This window comes from Haliotis cracherodii, unplaced genomic scaffold (assembly GCF_022045235.1).
Source record: "Haliotis cracherodii isolate W230 unplaced genomic scaffold, xgHalCrac1.p SCAF_23, whole genome shotgun sequence".
Lineage (NCBI taxonomy): Eukaryota > Metazoa > Mollusca > Gastropoda > Lepetellida > Haliotidae > Haliotis > Haliotis cracherodii.
In genome coordinates this window covers 12,512,819-12,535,015 of record NW_027266279.1, presented here as the reverse complement: position 1 = coordinate 12,535,015, position 22,197 = coordinate 12,512,819, and the positions used below count along the sequence as shown (strand labels likewise).

Here is a 22,197-nt window from a genome sequence, read left to right as displayed (position 1 = left end):
ATGGGAAAGGTAGGACGCCACTATCAAAAATATTTAGTTATTACGTGGCTTGCTGGTCTATCCTGGAGAGACAAATGTTCATATCAGATAACATCTGTATAATAATTACGGTCACTGATAAACATCACAGGTTGCAGGGCTTGTCTCTAAACTGCCTGGCATACGAAGGGTCACACCCATATTTGATAGAGGCTAAACATTTAACAAACAGGAAATTTGTATTTGATGGTGATGTGTTTCATACGGTCGTCATAGTTGTGTTTTGGACCTTAAGTTTGCAGGGTTTAGGCGACTGTTTTCTGCCTCGTAATTATAACGTTTTGACAACGTTTGTATTGTTTGTATTGTTTTGGTCAAATCCAATTTCAAAGTCTATAGTTTTGTTTGTGCGGCAGTTTATTATTTGACCAGCACACACTATGTATGTTCTGAGATACTGTGAAGGAACGTTAAGTGAACAGTTCTTTAAGCCTGTGGAGTGACTTTCTGTCTTCTAACATTGGGTGAACAGTTCTTTAAGCCTGTGGGGTGACTTTCTGTCTTCTAACATTGGGTGAACAGGTCTTTAAGCCTGTGGGGTGACTTTCTGTCTTCCAACATTGGGTGAACAGGTCTTTAAGCCTGTGGGGTGACTTTCTGTCTTCCAACATTGGGTGAAAAGTTCTTTAAGCCTGTGGAGTGATTTTCTGTCTTCCAACATTGGGTGAACAGTTCTTTAAGCCTGTGGGGTGACTTTCTGTCTTCCAACATTGGGTGAACAGGTCTTTAAGCCTGTGGGGTGACTTTCTGTCTTCCAACATTGGGTGAACAGTCCTTTAAGCCTGTGAAGTGACCTTCTATCTTCCAACATTGGGTGAACAGTTCTTTAAGCCTGTGAAGTGACCTTCTATCTTCCAACATTGGGTGAACAGTTCTTTAAGCCTGTTGAGTGACCTTCTATCTTCCAACATTGGGTGAACAGTTCTCTAAGCCTGAGGTGTGACCTTCTATCTTCCAACATTGGGTGAACAGTTCTTTAAGCCTGTGAAGTGACTTTCTACCTTCCAACATTGGGTGAACAGTTCTTTAAGCCTGTGAAGTGACTTTCTATCTTCCAACATTGGGTGAACAGTTCTCTAAGCCTGAGGTGTGACCTTCTATCTTCCAACATTGGGTGAACAGTTCTTTAAGCCTGTGAAGTGACCTTCTATCTTCCAACATTGGGTGAACAGTTCTTTAAGCCTGTGAAGTGACCTTCTATCTTCCAACATTGGGTGAACAGTTCTCTAAGCCTGAGGTGTGACCTTCTATCTTCCAACATTGGGTGAACAGTTCTTTAAGCCTGTGAAGTGACCTTCTATCTTCCAACATTGGGTGAACAGTTCTTTAAGCCTGTTGAGTGACCTTCTATCTTCCAACATTGGGTGAACAGTTCTTTAAGCCCGTGAAGTGACTTTCTATCTTCCAACATTGGGTGAACAGGTCTTTAAGCCTGTGGAGTGACTTTCTACGTTCCAACATTGGGTGATCTCTAATCTACTGAACCCTGCACTGCACCTCGGGGGAATCGTCATCACCTGTCAAAAGAAGCCAAACTAGGATTGTACTTTATACAAGGCATGAGTGAGTTGGGTTTGACGTTGCAGGAACAGCACTTCAGTTATATGACGACGTGTCAGCTTCATGTGGTTGAGAAGCTCCAAATGATGCCCGTCCCACACTTTTCCTCCCGTGCGGATTTCTGGGTAGAAAAGGTCCCCAGTTGCCTAGCTTGTGATTAGAGGGGTCTTCATGAAACCAGGGGTGGGGTTCGATGCAATCTCATTAAAATCAGATCCTAGTTCTCGCTATCTCTAAACAAAGATCTGAGGACATCCCATTACGGGTCACGTCAGGACGACCTTTCATCCGACCAATCAGGGCGTCGCTTACCAGATCATGTGATACCACAATACTGTGATCTGATACCACAATACTGTGATATGATACCACAATACCATGATGTGATACCACAATACTGTGATGTGATACCACAATACTGTTATATGGTACCGAAATACTGTGATGTGATACCGCAATACCGTGATGTGATACCGCAATACTGTGATGTGATACCACAATACCGTGATGTGATACCGCAATACCGTGATGTGATACCACAATACTGTGATATGATACCGCAATACTGTGATATGATACCGCAATACTGTGATGTGATACCACAATACCGTGATGTGATACCACAATACTGTGATATGAAACCGCAATACTGTGATGTGATACAGCAATACTGTGATATGGTATGATACTGCAGTGCTCTTTGTTCCACATGCACTTCTTATATACCACAACACTGATATATGATGTCAGTTTGCTGTGGTATAATATGATACTGCAAAACTGTTCTATCATATGATATCAAAGTATTGTGATATGATACGATAATGCTATGCTTTGATATATCAAACCACAATACTGTGATATGTACCAAAATTATGAGATATTATACCACAATACTGTTATATGAAGCCCCAATACTGTGATAGCATATGGTACCAGAAAATGACTTCATACTAAAATACTGAGATATGATGCCAAAATATTTAACGCTATACTGTGACATGATATTATGCAACAATATAAAATGATGTCATGTACAATACTGTGATATCTGATACCGCAATACTGTGATATATGATACTACAATACTGTGATATGATACTACAATACTGTGATATGATACTACAATACTGTGATATGATACTACAATACTGTGATATATGATACAATACTGTGATATGATACTACAATACTGTGATATGATACTCCAATACTGTGATATATGATACCACAATACTGTGATATGATACTACAATACTGTGATATGATACTACAATACTGTGATATGATACTATAATACTGTCGTATCATACAGTTCCATCAAGAATACTTTGACCTAAAGCAGAAGAATCCTACAATTCCAAGACATTTGTATTCGTCTGAATATGTCTGACGCATAATTCCGAACACAATTCTTCAAAATTACAATCATAGCAAAACATCCAACGAACTAGGAAACAGAGTACACACGACAAGCATCGAATTGAAACGCTGGAGAAGAGATGAATACAAAATTAATAAATTTAGTGTTGTTCCCTGTGTTGGAGCACCCACCTTGTGCGACTCTCTCTGCACTCTGTACCGGTGTGTCACATACAGGACACTTCGTGCAGCTGTCAGCGCACGACTGGCACATGACTTTGTGTCCGCATGGGGCGAACTTGGCATCTGACGGCTGCCCAAAGCACCTGCTGCACGGCGTGGGGAAGTCGAACAGATTCAGCCCACCTAAGCCCTGTGGTAAGCTGCGAGTTGAGCTGGGGGCTTCAGTGTTCAATGATTCTTGACTGAAATCAATGGACGTAAGTATGATACACTACATAGGACACACAGTGGACAGATATAAGTGTACACACAGCTAACTTTCAGTCATATGATCGATTCTGGACCACGCAAATCGGGGTTGACAGTGTCAGCAAATATCCACGCACACAATCACCCGCATTGCAACTACACCATCTGGGATGAAGAGCATCAGCATCGATCTATGCAGTCAGGGTATGATGACACACAATCATCCAGGCCACACATCGTGATGTAACTCGCCGATCCTCACAAGTCGGATCTTGCAACGCGCAAGGCCTACTGAGGACCGTTCTGCCCTGGAACCCACACAGTGCTTTGGGAGATGTTCGGCACCTAGGGAAGGGTGTGTGATTTTTACGAAAATGATACATGTATTTTCACGGACAATAATATTGTAATCACATCCATGGCAAATCATTAATCAAATAAAAAAAGAAAAAGGCCTTGTCTGGCCATGTTAATTAACATTGGACCCGTGAAGATCCGGGGTAGATGCCGTAAAAGGCGACTTTTCTTGTCGTGAGAGGCCACTAACGGGATCGGGTGGTCAGGCTCGCTGACTTGGTTGATGCATGTCATCGATCCCAATTGCGTAGATCGAGGCTCATGCTGTCAATCACTGGATTGTCTGTCCAGACTCAATTATTTGCAGACTGTAGTTATGTAGCTGGAATAGTGCCGAGTGCGGCGTTAAACAACAAACTAACAAATAAACAATAATTAACATTTGATTGTGGTTTTGTGAAGACGAGAGTGGGCCGTGGAGATTGTGCGCTGGAATAGACTGTGCTTGTACCAGGAGACTAAATGGGTGATCAACTCGCTGATTTGTTTCATTGTCTGTCATCATACCCCCGATGACGTGAGACGTTGCTCATTATGCCAAGTGTCTCTTCTTCAGACTTAAAATAATTACAGGCAGTCGTCATATTTTTGGAATATAGATGGCTGCAGTGGTAAACAATTGCAACAAATATACCAAAGGATCATTTGTCGTGCTCAGGTCATCCTACTGCCAAACGTTTTTATCCGGACAAAGATTCTCCATAGGCCAAATGTAAATGTTCAAAAGCAATCCTCAGCCTTATCATCTATCATGGCGAACCATTGTCAGTTTTACGTATAGTCTTTCCAAGAAAGAAACTGAACATACTTCTGATCGATGTATTTCTGGATTGCTGTTTTGACACCAGTGTTATTACACAGGCTGAGGGCCGTCATGCCGAGTCTGTTTCTGGCCTTGTACGCTGCGCCATTCTGAAGAAGCAGCCGCCCAACTCTGAAGAACCTCTCTGCCTCACTTGACGACATGGTTCCCTAGAAAATAAGTTGTTCATTTGAAACACGAGGGCTAAAAGATTCGAATGCCCATAGCACAATGGTGTTTAATTTATTTAAATATTTAAAATGAATTGTAGACAGTAAATAAAAGCGACAAAATCCTTTCCTTTTTGATAAGACATTGACCATTGTACGATCCGGACAATATCATGAGCATGTGTTTATGAATCACTATCAAATACTGATGATACCAGGTGCAACCCTCAACTGAGCTAAGTCATACAACTTATATCTTTATCTACCTTCTGGGAGCAATGAACACACATCACGTGGAGCGGCCTGTCACCAATAGCATTTTCAAAATTGGGATCTGCACCTGATGCGAAACCGAATTAATAACATGAATGATGATGTTATTGATAAGTCTTTGAAAGGCATTAAGAAGTGATACACATAAGGAAGAGAATTTATGGATGTCAACTTCTTTATTATGAGGAACACAAAGTTTCGGAGTATATCCTTACTCATTCATCCGTAAGCATATACTCCGAAACGCTGTGTTCCTTATAATAGATGAGATGAGATGACATCGCTCTACCACTAGACCACGGAGGCGGTCGTTCCTTATAATAAAGAAGTTGACATCCATAAATTCTCTTCCTTATGTTATTGATTGACACACATTCATTCAAGTATATGGAAAAACAGAACAATGAATGAAAAGAAAACTTGAATTAATCCGGCTTGATATTTGGCTTTAAAAGTACATTAAAAATGTATACTCCAACCTTTCTGGAGAAGGAGTTCCGCTGCTCTGTAGTACGGGTGGCTGACGGCGATGTGAAGAGGACTCAGTCCTTGATGACCCTTCCGGTTAACATCGGCCTTGCCCTGATATGAGTGAGTGAGTAAGTGAGTTTGTTTTAACGCCGCTTTTTACAATATTCCAGTTATATCGCGGCGTGTGAGCTTATTGTGGGAGGAAAGCCCGAAGTGATGCAGGTCTCGGACTTTTACCACTTCGGTAAAACCCACGCGCCCTGATGAGAACCAATAAAAGATTTGGTTGCTTTTTTTGTTGTATAACGTCGCACCCAGCAATATTCAAGCTATATGACTGCGGTCTGTAAATAATCGAGTGATTAACAATCCAGTGATTGACATCATGAGCATCGATCTACGCAGTTGGGATACGATAACATACATCAACCAAAGCAGCGAACCTGAACACCCGACCCCGTTAGTCGCCTCTTACCACAAGAATTCCCAGCGCAAAATAATTCTGATGTTTCCCGCAGTGATATTGCTGGAATATTGATGGAAGGGGCTCCCACTCAGTTGATGGACACAGCCAGGCCTCAAAGTTTAAATGTTTACCAAGTAGCCATATGGCTACAAGTATTTTTTTCCAGGTAGCCAGGGATAAAATCAAGAAGTCAAGCCAATATTGTAGGTAGCCAAAAGCATTTGAAATTATATTTATCCAATAACTATTATAATATGTACAAGTTACAGCTCTAGTCTTGAAATTGTATCTAAATGGAAACTCTACTTTAATTTTGTTACTTGTGACTTGAACAATGATGCAATTTATGTTACTAGATTATATAGGTATATCCGCGCTTATCCAATGAGCATTCTCAACTAAAATAAAATACTAATTACATTTATTTTTATGTATTTTGGATCATTGTCGACTTTAGAAGGAATTATTTGCGAGTACAATTATTAGCAGACATGTTTTCCAATATCAGCTGTTATTTATTTTTGTGTCTACAGATGTGTAGCAATAGAATTTAGTCGCCACAAGATATTTTTTCTAGATAGTCATTTGGCTACCTCTGAATTTTAGACAGTAGACAAACTGAAATTTAGGTCGCATTGGCTACCAGTTTAGTCGCAAATTTGAGTTGATAAAGGAGTAGACGACAGTGGCGTTACCTTGTCAAGGAGCAGTCTGCCACATTCCACGTGGTCGTTGGCGGCTGCGATGTGGAGAGCGGCGTAGGTTTCGTCGGACATCAGCACATTTACAAATGACGTGTCTCTCTCAAGAATTTTTTCTACGGAACTGAAAGCGGAAAGTCATATTCGAGACAATACCGATAAATTTGCAACAATACATGACAGCTGTACTATTTAATTCCTAGGTCAAATAAGTGTATTCAAATGTTAACGTTCTGAATGAATAGGTCAATGTTCTCCTTGTTTATTCATTATAGGGCGGACGGGTAGCCCAGTGGTAAAAGCGTTCGCTCGTCACACCGAAGCCCGGGTTCGATTCCCGACATGGGTACAATGTGTGAAGCCCAGTTCTGGTGTCCCCCGCCGTGATATTGCTGGAATATTGCAAAAAGCGGCGTAACACCAAACTCACTCACTTATTGATTATAGATAATAAATTTACCATGCATCTTATGACCCGAAGAGATTAATATGTGATTTAGAGATACAGAGAGAATCACACCCGAGTGCCTTGTGATATAAACAAAAACGACACTAGTGGTGTTGATATATTTAATATCAAAAGGCACTCACACGAGATTCCGTTCTTCCAACCTTTTTATATTGTAAAGAGTCATAACCAGTGGGGCTTGAGTTAAAAAGTACACTTAACCAACTGTTGTCGCAGGGAGACTATTGATGTCATTTCATTGTGACGTCATGGTAACGATGTATCTCATGGGAACTATCGCTTGATTTCACCCAAACGAAATATCCCGTGGAAGCATGTTTTAGATGATAAATGTACATTTTCAACTCAAAACTGGTCTTTGCGTTGGTAAAGGAATTAGTACCTGTATTGAAACGCCGCAATAAAAGAATAAGAAGCTAGAATCATACGTCAACTGTCTTCTATGCCATGATACAGGCTTATTTCTTACCATCTTCCCGAGGCAAGGTAGTCTACAGACTACAAAAGTCCAGTTTCCACGCTTGCCGAACTAGGCTGGAATTATCTGTGCATAGTCCAATCAAAATCGCACAACGAAATCGACATCCGATTCGTCAACTGCCGTGCAGATTTCGGTCGATTGCAGGATTTCCAAAGCATGTGTACCGACAACTTAGCGTCAACAGATATTTTCCAAATCTGTTCATGTTTTGATGATTTGATGCACTTCGTGAAGTAAGACCCGTTTTATTACCAAAAAGATCTTGATTTTATTTACAGCAAATGCAAGTGGTATGACCCGTGGAATCTGTTTGGTCAACAGGAGGGACAGAGAAGGCACATAACTCGTGATAGCCACTGGTGGCGCTACGATCGCGCCCAAACATTCCAGCCTAGTTCGGCAAGGGTGGAAACTGGACTTTAAAAGTCAGTTAACTCCCTTGCCTCGGGAACATGCTTTCTTACTTACGGCACATTGTCTTTAAGACATGCCCATTGCAGGGTGTTGAAGTTTCTATTGTTACAGTGTCGCAGATTGGTGCGTGGACATTCGATCAGTACCTCTGTACATTCTTGGTTCTTAATAAATATCGCGTCATGGAGTGGGGTATCGCCGGCGTTGTCCTGAAAAGATTTTTTTATTCACATATTATAATGTTGTCTTTGATTTTGATTTTAGTTGTTTAACGCCGCAATAGTCCAGCTATATGACGGCGGTCTGTAAATAATCGAGTTTTGACCAGACAATCCAGTGAATGGCCATGAGCCTCGATCCACGCCATTGGGATCGAAGACATGCATCTACCAAGTCAGCGAGCCTGATCACCCGATCCCTTTAGTCGCCTCTTACGACAAGCATAGTCGCCTTTCATGACAAGCATGGGTTGCTGAAGAACTATTTTACCCCGGATCTTCACGGGTCTGTTGTCTTTGAGCTTCAGTCTATTCCCCAATGAGGGGCGGTCGGGGAGTCTAGTGGTTAAAGCGTTCGCTCGTCACGCCGAAGACCCTGGTTCGATTGCCGACCCTATCTCACCCATTTTTGGACGCGATCGTTGGGCCTTTGCGTTTATCTGCGTTGCCCAGCTACATTAAACAGTCTACCCTCTCAAAGACAGCATCGTCCAATTTACGACGTCATCAATTTGCGAGCGTATGTTCGAATCTCCAGAAATGACGTCATGATAGAAAAATGTTTATACCTATACGTATTAAAGACACCAGATACACCCCTAACTCAAATGTTGTCATTAACTATTTGAGGGTAAATCAATTGTCAAAGATAAGTTTTATTAAATTAATATAAAACGTCAACGCCAGAGAATAACCAGTCCTGATTTTTCGCTGAAACAGATTCCATTGGGCGTAAAAAGGCAAAATAGCCTTGAAAGCTGTATGGATGGATCACTGGAAATGGGTAAGAATGTCCTGCCCTACCGGTAGCACCCGCAACTACACAATTTGCATAAAAACGTCAAGACAATCCATTGCTTGTATATTGATAAGGGACATGCCAACCCAGTGTTTTTCACATCGTCTGATTTCCTCAAACCTATAAGCCAGGGTGTTAGCTTGATAATTAAACTTTTTTTTGTTCATATAGCAATCCTATTGCCGAGTGAGTACAGATAAGTAATTCACAAAGTCTGAAATTAGTATGCCTTTTATGCTTGAATCAGAATGCAATCACTTTCTGAAAGACCCTAAAAGCTGAATTATTGGGTAGAAAGCCTGGTGGCTGATGAGAGCTGCTGGTGTTACGAAGTGAACGGCTTCTGCTTTTATGTCACACTGTTCGCTCATTCGTGACCAACTCGCGTTATTCCGGGACAAGCCGAACAGCGACTCGTGCCCCTCTCATGGCCATTTTTGCGACTGGGTTCCGTCTTAGCGCAAACGGGCATACCTAAAACAATTGTCAACTCGTTGCGTAATGGTTCACATATATTTCCCCATAACATATATGTATTTCAGATGCAATTTAAAGAACTTCGCGACGTGCGGAATTATAATGTTTGACTGAACACATTTAACTGTGTCTTGGGAAAATTTTTAGATGCAAGACATGTAAAATAAAAAATTATATCTGAGGGATTCTTTGACGAGGAACTTGAAATCATACGCGCATTCTGATTGGTTTGTCGTATTTTCTCACATCACACTAATCGATAGGGGGACGAGTCTTCTTGTAGGTTACGGAATGACGAATGACTGTTCACTGCTTTTATTCAAGGATAGCTACCGTAGCATTGACGTCCACGCCCTTCTTCACCAGCACTTTGAGGACGTGCGGGAGATTGTTGTGTACGGCAAGATGAAGAGTTGTCTGCCCGTTGTGGTGCCTGTGATGGATGTCGGCGCCCTTCTGTATTAGCATGGTCGTAATGACCTCCTTCTTGCTATGAAAGATAAAGGAGAATATTGTACAGGTACAAGAATGAACGTAGGGATCTGTCTGAACATTCGCGGTTACAATGCAAGAAACATTAGCCGTTCAAAACGGGAAGGGAGACACGTAAAGAAGTTGATGAGAGGCCATTGTATTGGGTGATTGAGTTGGGTTAAACGCCGCTTTTAACAGTATTCCAGTTATATCGGGGGCGGTCGGGTAGAGGTTAAAGCGTTCGGTCGTCACGCGGAAGACCCGGGTTCGATTCCCGACATGGGTACAATGTGTGAAGCCCATTTCTGGTGTCCCTCGCCGTGATATTGCTGGAATATTGCTAAAAGCGGCGTAAAACCATATTCACTCACTCACTCACTCCAGTTATATCACGGCGTGTCAGCTTAATGTGGGAGGAAAGCCCGAAGTGATGCAGGTCTTAGACGTTTACCACTTCGGTGAAACCCACGAGCACGGGTATGGTGCTGACAAACCTAGAAATATAATCGGGGCGAACCGGGATTCGAATCCACAATCATAAGTTTTCTGGGGTGCCCAAGGGACGCAACTCTGCACAGCAAATTGCGGCGCCTTAGACGACTGGGCCACCCGTGCCCCCAGGGAGTACCTGAAATGGTTGCTTATAGTTGGTGATGTATGAGATCAGTTGAAACCGGGCACTACCTGTTCACGTTTTCAATTTCCATTAATCATTTTTATGGTTTCATCTTATTTAAATTTAGTTTTTGAACGCCTCACCCGGCTATAGCTGCAGAAAGAGCTGTGATTCCCATTTGACCTTTAGCCTCAAGATCAGCTCCACTCTCCAACAGGAAGCGGGCTATCTGCATCTGACCCTCGTGGCATGCTATCATCAATGGCGTCAGCCTCTGGCTTCCAGATGGACCTGATAGCTGAACACAATTGACATGATTGGATTTGGATATGACTTAACATGAAGATAACGTAACTAGTGCAACTACCACTTAATCCACTTGCATGTTATATGGATGCATTCCAGTTATATCGCGGCGTGTCAGCTAAATCCGAGAGGGAAGCCCGAAGTGAGGCAGGTCTCTGACGTTTACCACTTCGGTGAAACCCACGAGCACGGGTATGGTGCTGACAAACCTAGAAACATAATCGGGGCGAACCAGGATCCAAACCCACAATCATTGGTTTCTGGCGTGCCCAAGGGACGCAACTCTGCACAGCGAATCACGACGCCTTAGACGACTTGGCCACCCGTGCCCCCACCTCCACCTCCAATGTGATACTCATTGGGATTTCAGATTAGAATATTGGTCCCCAGCAACCTATGCTTGTCGAAAGAGGCGAATAAATGGCTAGATGGCAAGGCTCGGTGACTTCACCGTGTCATCGTATCTCAATTGTATCGATGCTCATGATGTCAGTCACTGGATTGACTGCTCAAACTTCGGTTAATAAAAGAACGATTTCATATAGCCGAAATATTGCGTATGGCATTTTGAAAGAAACAAACAACAAACATTATTTAATGATATATTCGTGATATTTATTCCCCTAATCTTTTGTTGTTCACGTTTTTAACGAACGTATCTTTAGTTCTCGTTGCTTTATGGCTGATAGTGATGCGACGTTAAATTTCTTTTCTCTCGTACACCTTCTCAATAAGCAACACTTACCAGCTCCGGTGTGGACTGGACCATGGCTTTAACAGCATCGAGGTCCCCCTTCACAATGGCCCCAGTCATACCCCCCATCGCCATTACTGAAGCGTCCCCTCCTACAAGGCTCCTCAGATTTTCCAGCAATCCATCCAGCATCTGGCCCAGGACTGGGACTGCATCTATTCATCAGTACATATTGGGTGAAATGGTAATGCATAAACACTCTGCCTCTGTGGTCTAGTGGTAGAGCGTCCGCCCGGAGAGCGGAATGTCCGGGGTTCGATCCCCAGCCGCGTCATACCAAAATGCGTTAAAAGATGGTACTTGTTGTTACCCTGTCTGGCGCTCGGCATTAAGGGGCTAAAACAAGGACTGGTCGGCTCGGAGTCAGTATACTGTGTCTGAGTGGGGTATTCATGTTAAACTGCGGCATGGTATCTCAGTGAGCTAGCACTGTAAATCGGCATCAGTCCGGACTATTACAAGCAGCCACACACACATACACGTGCATGCACGTCGCTATATAAGTGCAATAATCTTGGACGCGACGTTTAACCCCATGTCACCTCACCTCACACTCATGTGTGATCTATTTTTCATATTCCGAAAAAAGAAATCTCGTTGTTCTTACCGACAATGTCATCCCCTGCACCACCGTCGTCGGCGTCCACCTTCTCCCCCGGGGCAGGTACACAGCAGGCAGGGTTGAAGATCCACTTCCTTAACCCAAACACAACCACCACATCTCCATCGCTGTCAACTCTCTTCACCCGACCTACTTTACCCAAGGACTGCAAATACAATAGTATCACGACATACAACATCAGTCGGAACCGTTGGATGAAAATAACGGCATCTTGTATCTCTGTAACTGCATGATATTTAAAAATAATGCAGTTTTCAGAGCTTTCTTAGAACAGCTGGAAGAGGAGGATTTATATCAAATGTTACATCATACCCCTTCCATTTTGGCGTTCCATTCTCCATGTCCTTCTTGAAGCATCCGTACCTTCTTCATGTCACTGAGGACACGGACCACGTCATTCAGGTGATGGTCATAGACCTACTCCCCAGAGAACAAGAGAGACATCGTATGAGAGAATATACATCTGGAAGCTGACAACCAAATATGATAACATTTTCATGACATCTCAAATAAAGTTTCTGGCGTCTGCATAAAATTGAAGCAAATGTCACGTTTCTATTTTTCCGAGACCTAAAAATGATGAAAAGCAAGCTAAGTGAGTGAGTGAGTGAGTATAGTTTTACGCCGCTTTTAGCAATATTCCAGCAATATCACGGCGGGGGACACCAGAAATGGGCTTCACACATTGTACCCATGTCGGGAATCGAACCCGGGTCTTTGGCGTGACGAGCGAACGCTTTAACCACTAGGCTACCCGACCGCCCCTGAAAAGCAATCTAAGAACAAATGAAGAGTGTGATTAATTGATCCAGAAGTAATATCGACTAAGTGTACACATGTATAAGTGTAACAAATAACCTCCTAGAATGAAAATAGTTGTTGACATTTAAGTAACAAAGATATATATTTTGATATTCATTGATATGCATCAATATGGATCACAATTGCGCAGATCGATGCTCATGATATTAATCACTGGATTGTCTGGTCCAGACTCGATTATTTACAGACCGCCGTCATATAGCTGGAATATTGCGGAGAGCAGCGTTAAATAACAAACAAACAAACAAAACAATATGGATCACTTTGAGCAACGGTTGCTTTGGCCGAAGAGCTGCCTACTTAATTCATATGTCCGTTCGTCTCGCCACAAGGGCCTATATGCTAACTTGTTCATACGACAATGGAAGAAGGGTGACGGATACTATGTGCACTGTCAAACGACCATCCTCTGTCCTTGGTGTAAAATACATAACGCATATTTCTTTTCACCCCTTGTTCGTGGTGATTTCGACCGCCTCCGTGGTGTAGTGGTAGAGCGTCCGCCCGGAGAGCGGAAGGTCCGGGGTTTGATCCCCGGCCGCGTCATACCAAAAGACGTTGAAAGATGGTACTTGTTGTTATCCTGTCTGGCGCTCGGCATTAAGGGGCTCAAACAAGGACTGGTCGGCTCGGAGTCAGTATACTGTGTCTGAGTGGGGCATTCATGTTAAACTGCGGCATGGTATCTCAGTGAGCTAGCACTATAAATCGGCATTAGTCCGGACTAGTACAAGCAGCCACACAAACACACACGCGTGCATGCACGTCGCTATTTAAGTGCAATAATCTTGGACGCGACGTTAAACCCCATTTCACCTCACCTCGTGGTGATTTCAACTCAAACATGGTACATACCTTTGTGATGGCTTCAGTTGCCAGTCTGTATCTACTGTTTTCAAACTCAACAGAAACAACACCATCACATGGTATTTCTCTGACTGTGCCGACTTTTCCAACACACTGCAAAACAACAACAACAAACTATACTGAGACAACTCAATTGAAACCTGACGAATTTTATTTTATGTTTTAAGCAAGAGGACAGACATAACAAATATGAAGTTAAGTGCAGTTACATCATGTCTCGTTGATATAAAATGTCGTTATACTTTATTCATTGTTTGATGTATCTAGTACCACCGGTGGTGCAGGATACGCTCACCTCTTCGCGAACACCTGGTGTCATCAGTATTTGATCCTGATTCAGAAACACATGCTCATGAGTAAGAGGGGCGGTCGGGTAGCCTAGTGGTTAAAGCGTTCGCTCGTCACGCCGAAGACCCGGGTTCGATTCCCGATATGGGTACAATGTGTGAAGCCCATTTCTGGTGTCCCCCGCCGTGATATTGCTGGAATATTGCTAAAAGCGGCGTAAAACCATCCTCACTCACTCATGAGTAGGAATCGTACAATCGACTCTGCTTTAAACAGATTTATCTTATGAATATGGAAAGGATTGTGTCGTTTTTATTTATTAATAGATCAGAAATTCCCCGATGTTGTCATAAATACTATTGTACCAATGACACTGCGGTTGGTATTATCGTAAGAACGTATTGTCCATCAGACTGAACGTATTGGTTGGAAGCGCCACTGAAACTGCTTGAAGTTTGTTTCCCTGTGTGTGAATTCAAATGCTGGCCTACCGCTGCCATGCTTGCTGTACAACCGCCTTTGTCAGCCTGCACTCGTTTCATCCCATCTTTGTCCAACTGTATGCACACTTTACACCCAACGTCGATCTCCGTGCTGACAGCAGGTTGTGGACTGTGCACGCTCGTTACATCTGGATTGTGTCATGAACGTTCTTAAATTTACAAGCACTGTACATCCATCAATATAATTGTCACCGCTATAATACCCTTTACGCTAAATAGAATTGTTTCTGCGGATAATCGAGACTGGTTTTTCTCTTCCGTTGACGTTGTATATTCACTATACCAGGAAGGTAGTCAAATGAATACTGGGATTCTTGATGGTAATGGTTAAAATAGTGTACGTTTAGGACCAAATATTACTCAGATGCTGCTATAACAATATTCCGAAAAACAAGAGGGCACATAAACAGCAATAAAAGTGTGAAACTACTGAAACAAATACATGTAGGTACCAGGGTCTATCTGATCCAACAATCCATATCCACTCTTGATGTTTTGTGGATCAGCAAATTTTTACTTTGAGCAAATACATTCAATTTTCACCACTTTTTTTGCCAGTTACGCCCTCTGGAATCTGTTCCGGCAGATAATCGTGACTGAAGAAATATAATGTTTTCAAGCATTTTCGAACGATATATTTTTTCGATAAAATCCAGTTTCACCCCACAACCCCGAAGGCCAAGGCCGATATTACGTTACATTACGATCTCACCTAAGACAGGCAAGTTATCCCTGTAGTAGAACATCCCCGGGGCCTCCTCCACGTACTTGAGGTCCACCTTGCCCTCGTGCCCCACCCGGTACAGATTGGAGGGACCCACATCCCACTTCACCCTCACTGTGTCTCGTGTTGTCCCTGCCTTGGGCTCGTGGAGTATCTCAGTGATCGTTCCCTTTCTTCCGCTGCCACCTGTAATTACAAGAGTGAATGAGTGAGTATGGTTTTACGCCGCTTTTAGCAACATTCCAGCAATATCAAGGCGGGGGACACCAGAAATGGGCTTCACACAATGTACCCATGTCGGAAATCGAACCCCAGGTCTTCGGCGTGACGAGCGAACGCTTTAACCACTAGGCTACCCGACCGTCCCAGGGGACATCAGCAATGGGCTTCACACATTGTACCCATGTCGGGAATCGAACCTGGGTCTTCGGCGTGACGAGCAAAGCTTTAACCACGAGGCTACCCGACTATCCCTGTAATTACAAGACTAGGATAGCCACAATACTGTGTTTATACATAATGTGTTTTCGATTCTGATGTGTTCCTTGACATCAATTGTGACCCACGAGGAGAAACGTGACCTTGTGGGTGCTGGGATACAATTGTGCTATGGCCTCATAAAGACGTTTGATGTCGACTTATTTCAGTGAAGATGTATGTGTGATGTCATGTATCTCTATAATAAATATGAATTGAAGCTTGTGAATTGTATTTTTGCGTTCCGAAGATGCTGTTATTTTAAAATTAAAAGTCCAAATGTGACTTTTTACCCATAAGGTCCCTTATTTCATGGTTGGTCACAATTAATACAACAGATTTCAGCCCTTGGGTCTAAATAACGATGACTGTCGTACAATGTTTAAAAGGATTAGTTGGTTGGTTGGTTTGTTGTTTAACGCCACACTCAGCAATATTCCAGCTATATGACGGCGGTCTGTAAATAATCGAGTCTGGACCAGACAATCCAGTGATTTATATCATGAGCATCGATCTACGCAATTGGGATCGATGACATGCATCAACCAAGTCAGCGAGCCTGACAACCCGATCCCGTTAGTCGCCTTTTACGACAAGCGTAGTCGCCTTATACGGCAAGCATGGGTTGCTGCAGACCTATTCTACTCCGGATCTTCGCGGGTTAAAAGGGTTAGCCTATATGGATGTATTAAATAAGTCGAGCAAGAGGGGGCCATCGTACATTAACCTCGACACATACCATCTTGAGTCCCCCATTTCCAGTCCTCTCCCCTCACGACCCGTGCCCCGGAGAAGAGCCCGAGGGAGCGTATCTTCAGACAGGTAGTCCTTTTCTTTACTTTTACACTATAATTATAATATATACAGTAAACTACGGTTATAACGAACACGCTTATAACGAACTGACGGATATAACGAGCTGACGTTTTTGGTCCCGACTATAAGCTGTAGTTATGCTGTATATATGCTTATAACGAACTACGGTTATAACGAACTAAAATTAGTTGTCCCTTTGAGTTCGTTATAACCGTACTTTACTGTACTGTATTAGGAAGAAGATTTGGCAAAATGCAATAAACATGAAGTTGTTATCCATAAAGTTGTATGATTTCATATTTACTCAGCAACTTCTAGAATGCCAATCAAACGGTTAATTTGAAAACTGCTTCATATGTTCAGCTCCTACATTTGTCGGGTAGATGGTTCCTGTTATTTAATGGTCAGTTTCAGAACATGTTTACGTGTATGATATAGTCATCCTTACTCCCTTAAACGAATTACAGAATCACAATACACAGTGGCAAAAGACACACACACATTGTCAGTCCATGCGATAAGTATTTTTCAACTATTTCAAAACATAAAATACAAATCTTATCCTTCAATGTTTAAGGTGCTAACGCTAAAGCCCATTGTACGATTCCAACTACATTGTCGGCCATAGGGTCCATGTAATTATGACTCACTATCAAATAGGGATGATATCGGGTGTTTGCGAAAAGGTGTGGTTTGGTAACGTCATCGATATATATTGTTACGCTTTAACAATATTTGACAGTGGGTATCTGGAAGTTTGTTAATAGAAATATCACCGTATATGCTTTCTAATGTTTTCGATCATGCAAAGCAAATTCAGGTAATTCAACTTACCCCGCATCCTCGGGCATATCGTGACGTAGGAACACGTGACTAGGGTCATGTTTATCCGCGGAGTAACACGGAAGACATAAAGTGTCACTCTTGCACTGACTACACGTCCATCTCGTCCCGAGAAAATCTTCGGTGTCACAGCCAACACACGTGAATCCCCTGTGACGTATTCCTGAAATATATATAACTTTTAGGGCCGGGCAAGACTAAAAGATGTGTACCGTTCCACAAAATAGTTAGTACATGCTCGGTGTCCTGCAATATGAATTGTCAATTCAAGATTAGATTATTTACGAAACAGATTCCTTTGGATGTGAAAGGGAAAACAGCTTTGAAAATTATATGAATGGACAACCGAAAATCATGCAGTGTTGACACCAGGTATTGCGAAAAATAATGTGTTGTGTACATTTATAAATGTTCAGCTCTCCTTGTCACAAAAAGAAATGCCCTAATCATTGTCTTAGCGATGATTGCTTTGTGAAACAGCTATCTGTGCCTATTTGAACATGGCGATCTCATTACCTTATTGTGTAACAGCAGTGCGCATGTGCGCACGATTAACACCATCATACGTCATTGGGTATTGCTACATCTTAGCACAGTAAAGCATCTTTTTTGTTCTTTATTGTTTGTTTGTTGTTTAATGTCGCACTCAGCAATATTCCACCTATATGACGGCGGTCTGTAAAGAATCGAGTCTGGACCACACAATCCAGTGATTGGCATCAGGAACATCTATCCACGCAATGGGATGCATTGACATGTATCAACCAAGTCAGCGAGCCTGACCACCCATTCCCGTTAGTCGCCTCTAACGACAAGCATAATCGCCTTTTACGGCAAGCATGGGTTTCTGAAGACCTATTCTACCCCGGATCTTCACGGGTCCATCTAACATGTAAACCATCTAAGCAGTTTTCGTGTTTTTCTATACATTATATGGAGAGTTTTTTAGTTAAAATAGTATGAAAACATGTTCACATGTGCATTTGTTAACAGTTATAATTATAAGAACATTGTGAATATTCTGACAAACAGTGTGTCTATAACATCATGGTGATTTGAGCTCGTTACACTCAGCTGATAATTCGTACATAATGTATCATGAGCTGAGCTGTTCGGATGATTAAAGTCAATGTGAACAAATGTTCCTGATATGGTTTCCCACCTATGGTGCCAGTGTCGAGGATTCTCAGGTCATGTTTGCCGTCTTTCCCTGCTTTACACGTCGTTCTCTGACCACCGTCCCAAATGACGTCAACACGACCTGCGCCCTCTAGTGCCACAACAGTACCCACGTGACCTTCACCTCCATCACTCTCTGCGCTGGACCAATCAGGACCTCGCACAACTCGAAGACCCTCGTACATTGTGCTGTCATTCGCCTTCCCTCCTGTTTGAAATACGAAAAATATCCCAGAAAATATAGGTAAGAGCCGCAAGAACATTTCCAACTGTCTACAAAAAGCAGAGTCTACTGTACTATTTCGCTTTTAGCGTCAGGTGTTTATGAATGCGTCAAAACGTCAAATGTTAACATTAACTAATGTTAATGTCAGGAGGTGAGGTGAGGTGAAATGGGTCGCGTCCAAGATTATTGCACTTATATAGCGACGTGCATGTACGTTTGTGTGTTTGTGTGGCTGCTTGTACTAGTCCGGACTGATGCCGATTTATAGTGCTAGCTCACTGAGATACCATGTCGCAGTTTAACATGAATACTCCACTCAGACACAGTATACTGACTCCGAGCCGACCAGTCCTTGTTTTAGCCCCTTAATGTCGAGCGCCAGACAGGGTAACAACAAGTGCCATCTTTTAACGTCTTTTGGTATGACGCGGTCGGGGATCGAACCCCGGACCTTCCGCTCTCCGGGCGGACGCTCTACCACTAAACCACGGAGGCTGTCTGTTAATGTCAGGAATATTCAATATGAACTGCCAACCACGGAGAATAGCTAATCTCGATTATCTGCCAAAACAGATTCCATTGGGGACACTGAAAATACCAGTGGAAATATTATCATGAGTGAGTGAGTTGGGTTTAACGCCGTTTTGAACAGTATTCCAGTTACATCGCGGCGTGCCAGCTTGATGTCGGAGGAAAGTGATTCAGTATTGAGAAGTTTACCACTTCAGTGAAACCCACGTGCATGGGTATGGGTCTAACAAACCTCGAAACATAATTTAGGCGAACTTGAATACGAATCATAGTTTCCCAAGGGACGCAACTCCCGAAAATTATATGAATGGAAAATCAACGACGTCACCAGGTGGTCGCAAAAAGGGGGTGCATGTCCTTCTCTACTGGAAGCACCCGCCACTCACACAATTTGCGTTTAAAAAGTAAGTGTCTGTTGCCTGACGCCGCACGTCTGTGCTCCTGCACAGCGGCGACGGAAAAGCATAACCAGCTTTACAAAAAAGACAGGCTTAATATGTATTGTGAATGGTTTTCAAGTAGGTTGTTACGTAGGTTATTCCATATACATTTAATGTATTCCAGACTGGTATGCAGTTGCATTCGTGGTTATATTAATTTCATTATCATTACGCGTTTGTTGAGATTGATCTGGACGTTTTAACCCTTTAAACCTTAACCCATTACGCCGGGATGACATGTCTTATTCTGAGTCTGAAAGAATATATCATATCCACAGCGCACTAAGGCAGGCATTAATGCGAAGGCTTTAAATATCTGCTTCATTCACTATACAATACGTTTCAGGTGACAAAAAATGAGATGGAGCATTTTGTACGGCCAACCAACGAGATTTGACTGTGTAACCTTTGAAGGTAATTCGATATTACATTACACACACGCGCACACACACGAGAGAGAGAGAGAGATAAACAATTGCTTTCCACACTCCTTCAAACCCCACCCCCCCCCCTCATAGGCGTCTTTGCAACACATCTCACACACCAACGTCTTGGCAACACATCTGACACCCCAACGTCCTGGCAAACTAGTCAAATGAGTCAGTTTTTATTGGACACACAATACACCATGCTTGATATTTACAGAGGTATTATTTGGTGGATATAATCAAATATTGCTATTAAATATGGTATCATGGAGACAGTAAAACGCGGATGTTATTTGTCTCTTCATCCGCTGCTACTATCATAATGTACCCACCTGCTCCGAATCCAGCTTCCTCCATCAAGTTGATTAAGAGAAAACTGACTACAAGTAAGGAGAAAAATGAACATTTCCTTCTTCGCGATTACAAGCAGGTGACGCCATTTTCGATCTTTTGAATGTAGTGACGTGCGTCTATTAATAGTTCACAAGGAAATATCTACTTTCAGTTTGAGTTATTTATAGATTTGAATGCCTGACGCGTGATAATGCAGTGTGCGAGCTAGGTCACCTGACATTGTGCATAATTCGCGGTTCAAAGCTTGCATATTGATCTGTGAACACAATCTTCCTTCGTGTTATGTCAGAGCTTACTCATATTAAATTTATAGCACTGCAGACAACTGCATATTCTCGGCTTTTCATGCTAGATTATTCTTCAGGCCATTAAAAGATACCAAATTTGTACAGTTGTCATCAAGCGAAACAATTGACTGTAAAACAGAATTGGACTAAGACAAAAGATTTTGAAAATATTTTCCTCTGTTTATTTGGCTGGATTACCTTTTCAATGTATTTCACGTCTGTATTTCGACTGTGCGGAACTATTAATTTAGTAGTGAGTGAGTGAGTGAGTGAGTGAGTATGGTTTTACGCCGCTTTTAGCAATATTCCAGCAATATCACGGCGGGGGACACCAGAAATGAGCTTCACACATGGTACCAATATCGGGAATCGAACCCGGGTATTCGGCGTGACGAGCGAACGCTTTAACCACTAGGCTACCCGACCGCCCCTATTAATTTAGTAAAGCGCAAATATCTTAAAGATGCACACAATTAAAAAACATACTGCGTTACATGCAAGACTCGTATACGCAATGTCGCTATAATACCAAAGCTTGTAGATGCATATCATACACTGAAGAGGGCTTGGATCACTGTTGTGTTATCTCTAGATCTGCAACGTAACACCGACACTGGTACAAACTCGCTCGATCGCCTCAAGCAAGGTCACCGTGAACCTTCAACGCCTAAATATAGTAAGATGATTATCCGTATGCTTCATCTAACTGGTCTCTCGTTGTTATCAAGCTTGAACGAACGAGTGGGTTAGTGAATGAGTTGGGTTTAACGCCGCTTTTAACAGTATTCCAGTTATGTCACAGCGTGTCAGCTTAATGTGGGAGGAAAGGCCGAAGTGATGCAGGTCTTAGACGTTTACCACTTTGGTGAAACCCACGGGCACGGATTTGGTGCTGACAAACCTAGAAACAACATCGGGGCGAACCGGGATTCGAACCCACGATCAATTGGTTTCTGGCGTGCCCAAGGGACGCAACTCTGCACAGCGAATCGCGGCGCCTCAGACGACTGGGCCACCGGTGCTTTTTATGTACCAATTGTAGACAACACGTGTTATTCGTGTATTCACGTCAACTTGCACAGGTGAACCAAGGGCGAACTACAATGCCTCACAATGTAGCACTGGACCCTTCCTCACTGCATATAGAAC

General features: G+C 42.6%; 1 protein-coding gene across 1 annotated transcript; it reads right to left on the bottom strand.

Annotated features, from left to right (window-relative positions):
• Positions 1-460: 460 nt before the first annotated feature.
• Positions 461-20,846, bottom strand: LOC139471595 (E3 ubiquitin-protein ligase MIB2-like). Its single transcript, XM_071253974.1, has 19 exons — positions 20,740-20,846; positions 18,766-18,990; positions 17,595-17,766; positions 16,684-16,790; positions 15,456-15,653; positions 14,732-14,871; positions 13,941-14,045; positions 12,576-12,680; positions 12,249-12,408; positions 11,633-11,796; positions 10,725-10,879; positions 9,825-9,981; positions 8,052-8,206; positions 6,628-6,757; positions 5,475-5,577; positions 4,989-5,062; positions 4,559-4,722; positions 3,154-3,386; positions 461-1,556 (listed from the first exon to the last, which is right to left on the bottom strand). The coding sequence occupies exons 1-19, from the start codon at positions 20,762-20,764 to the stop codon at positions 1,516-1,518; spliced, it is 2,613 nt and encodes an 870-aa protein (XP_071110075.1). The 5' UTR covers positions 20,765-20,846; the 3' UTR covers positions 461-1,515.
• Between the last annotated feature and the right edge of the window lie 1,351 nt (positions 20,847-22,197).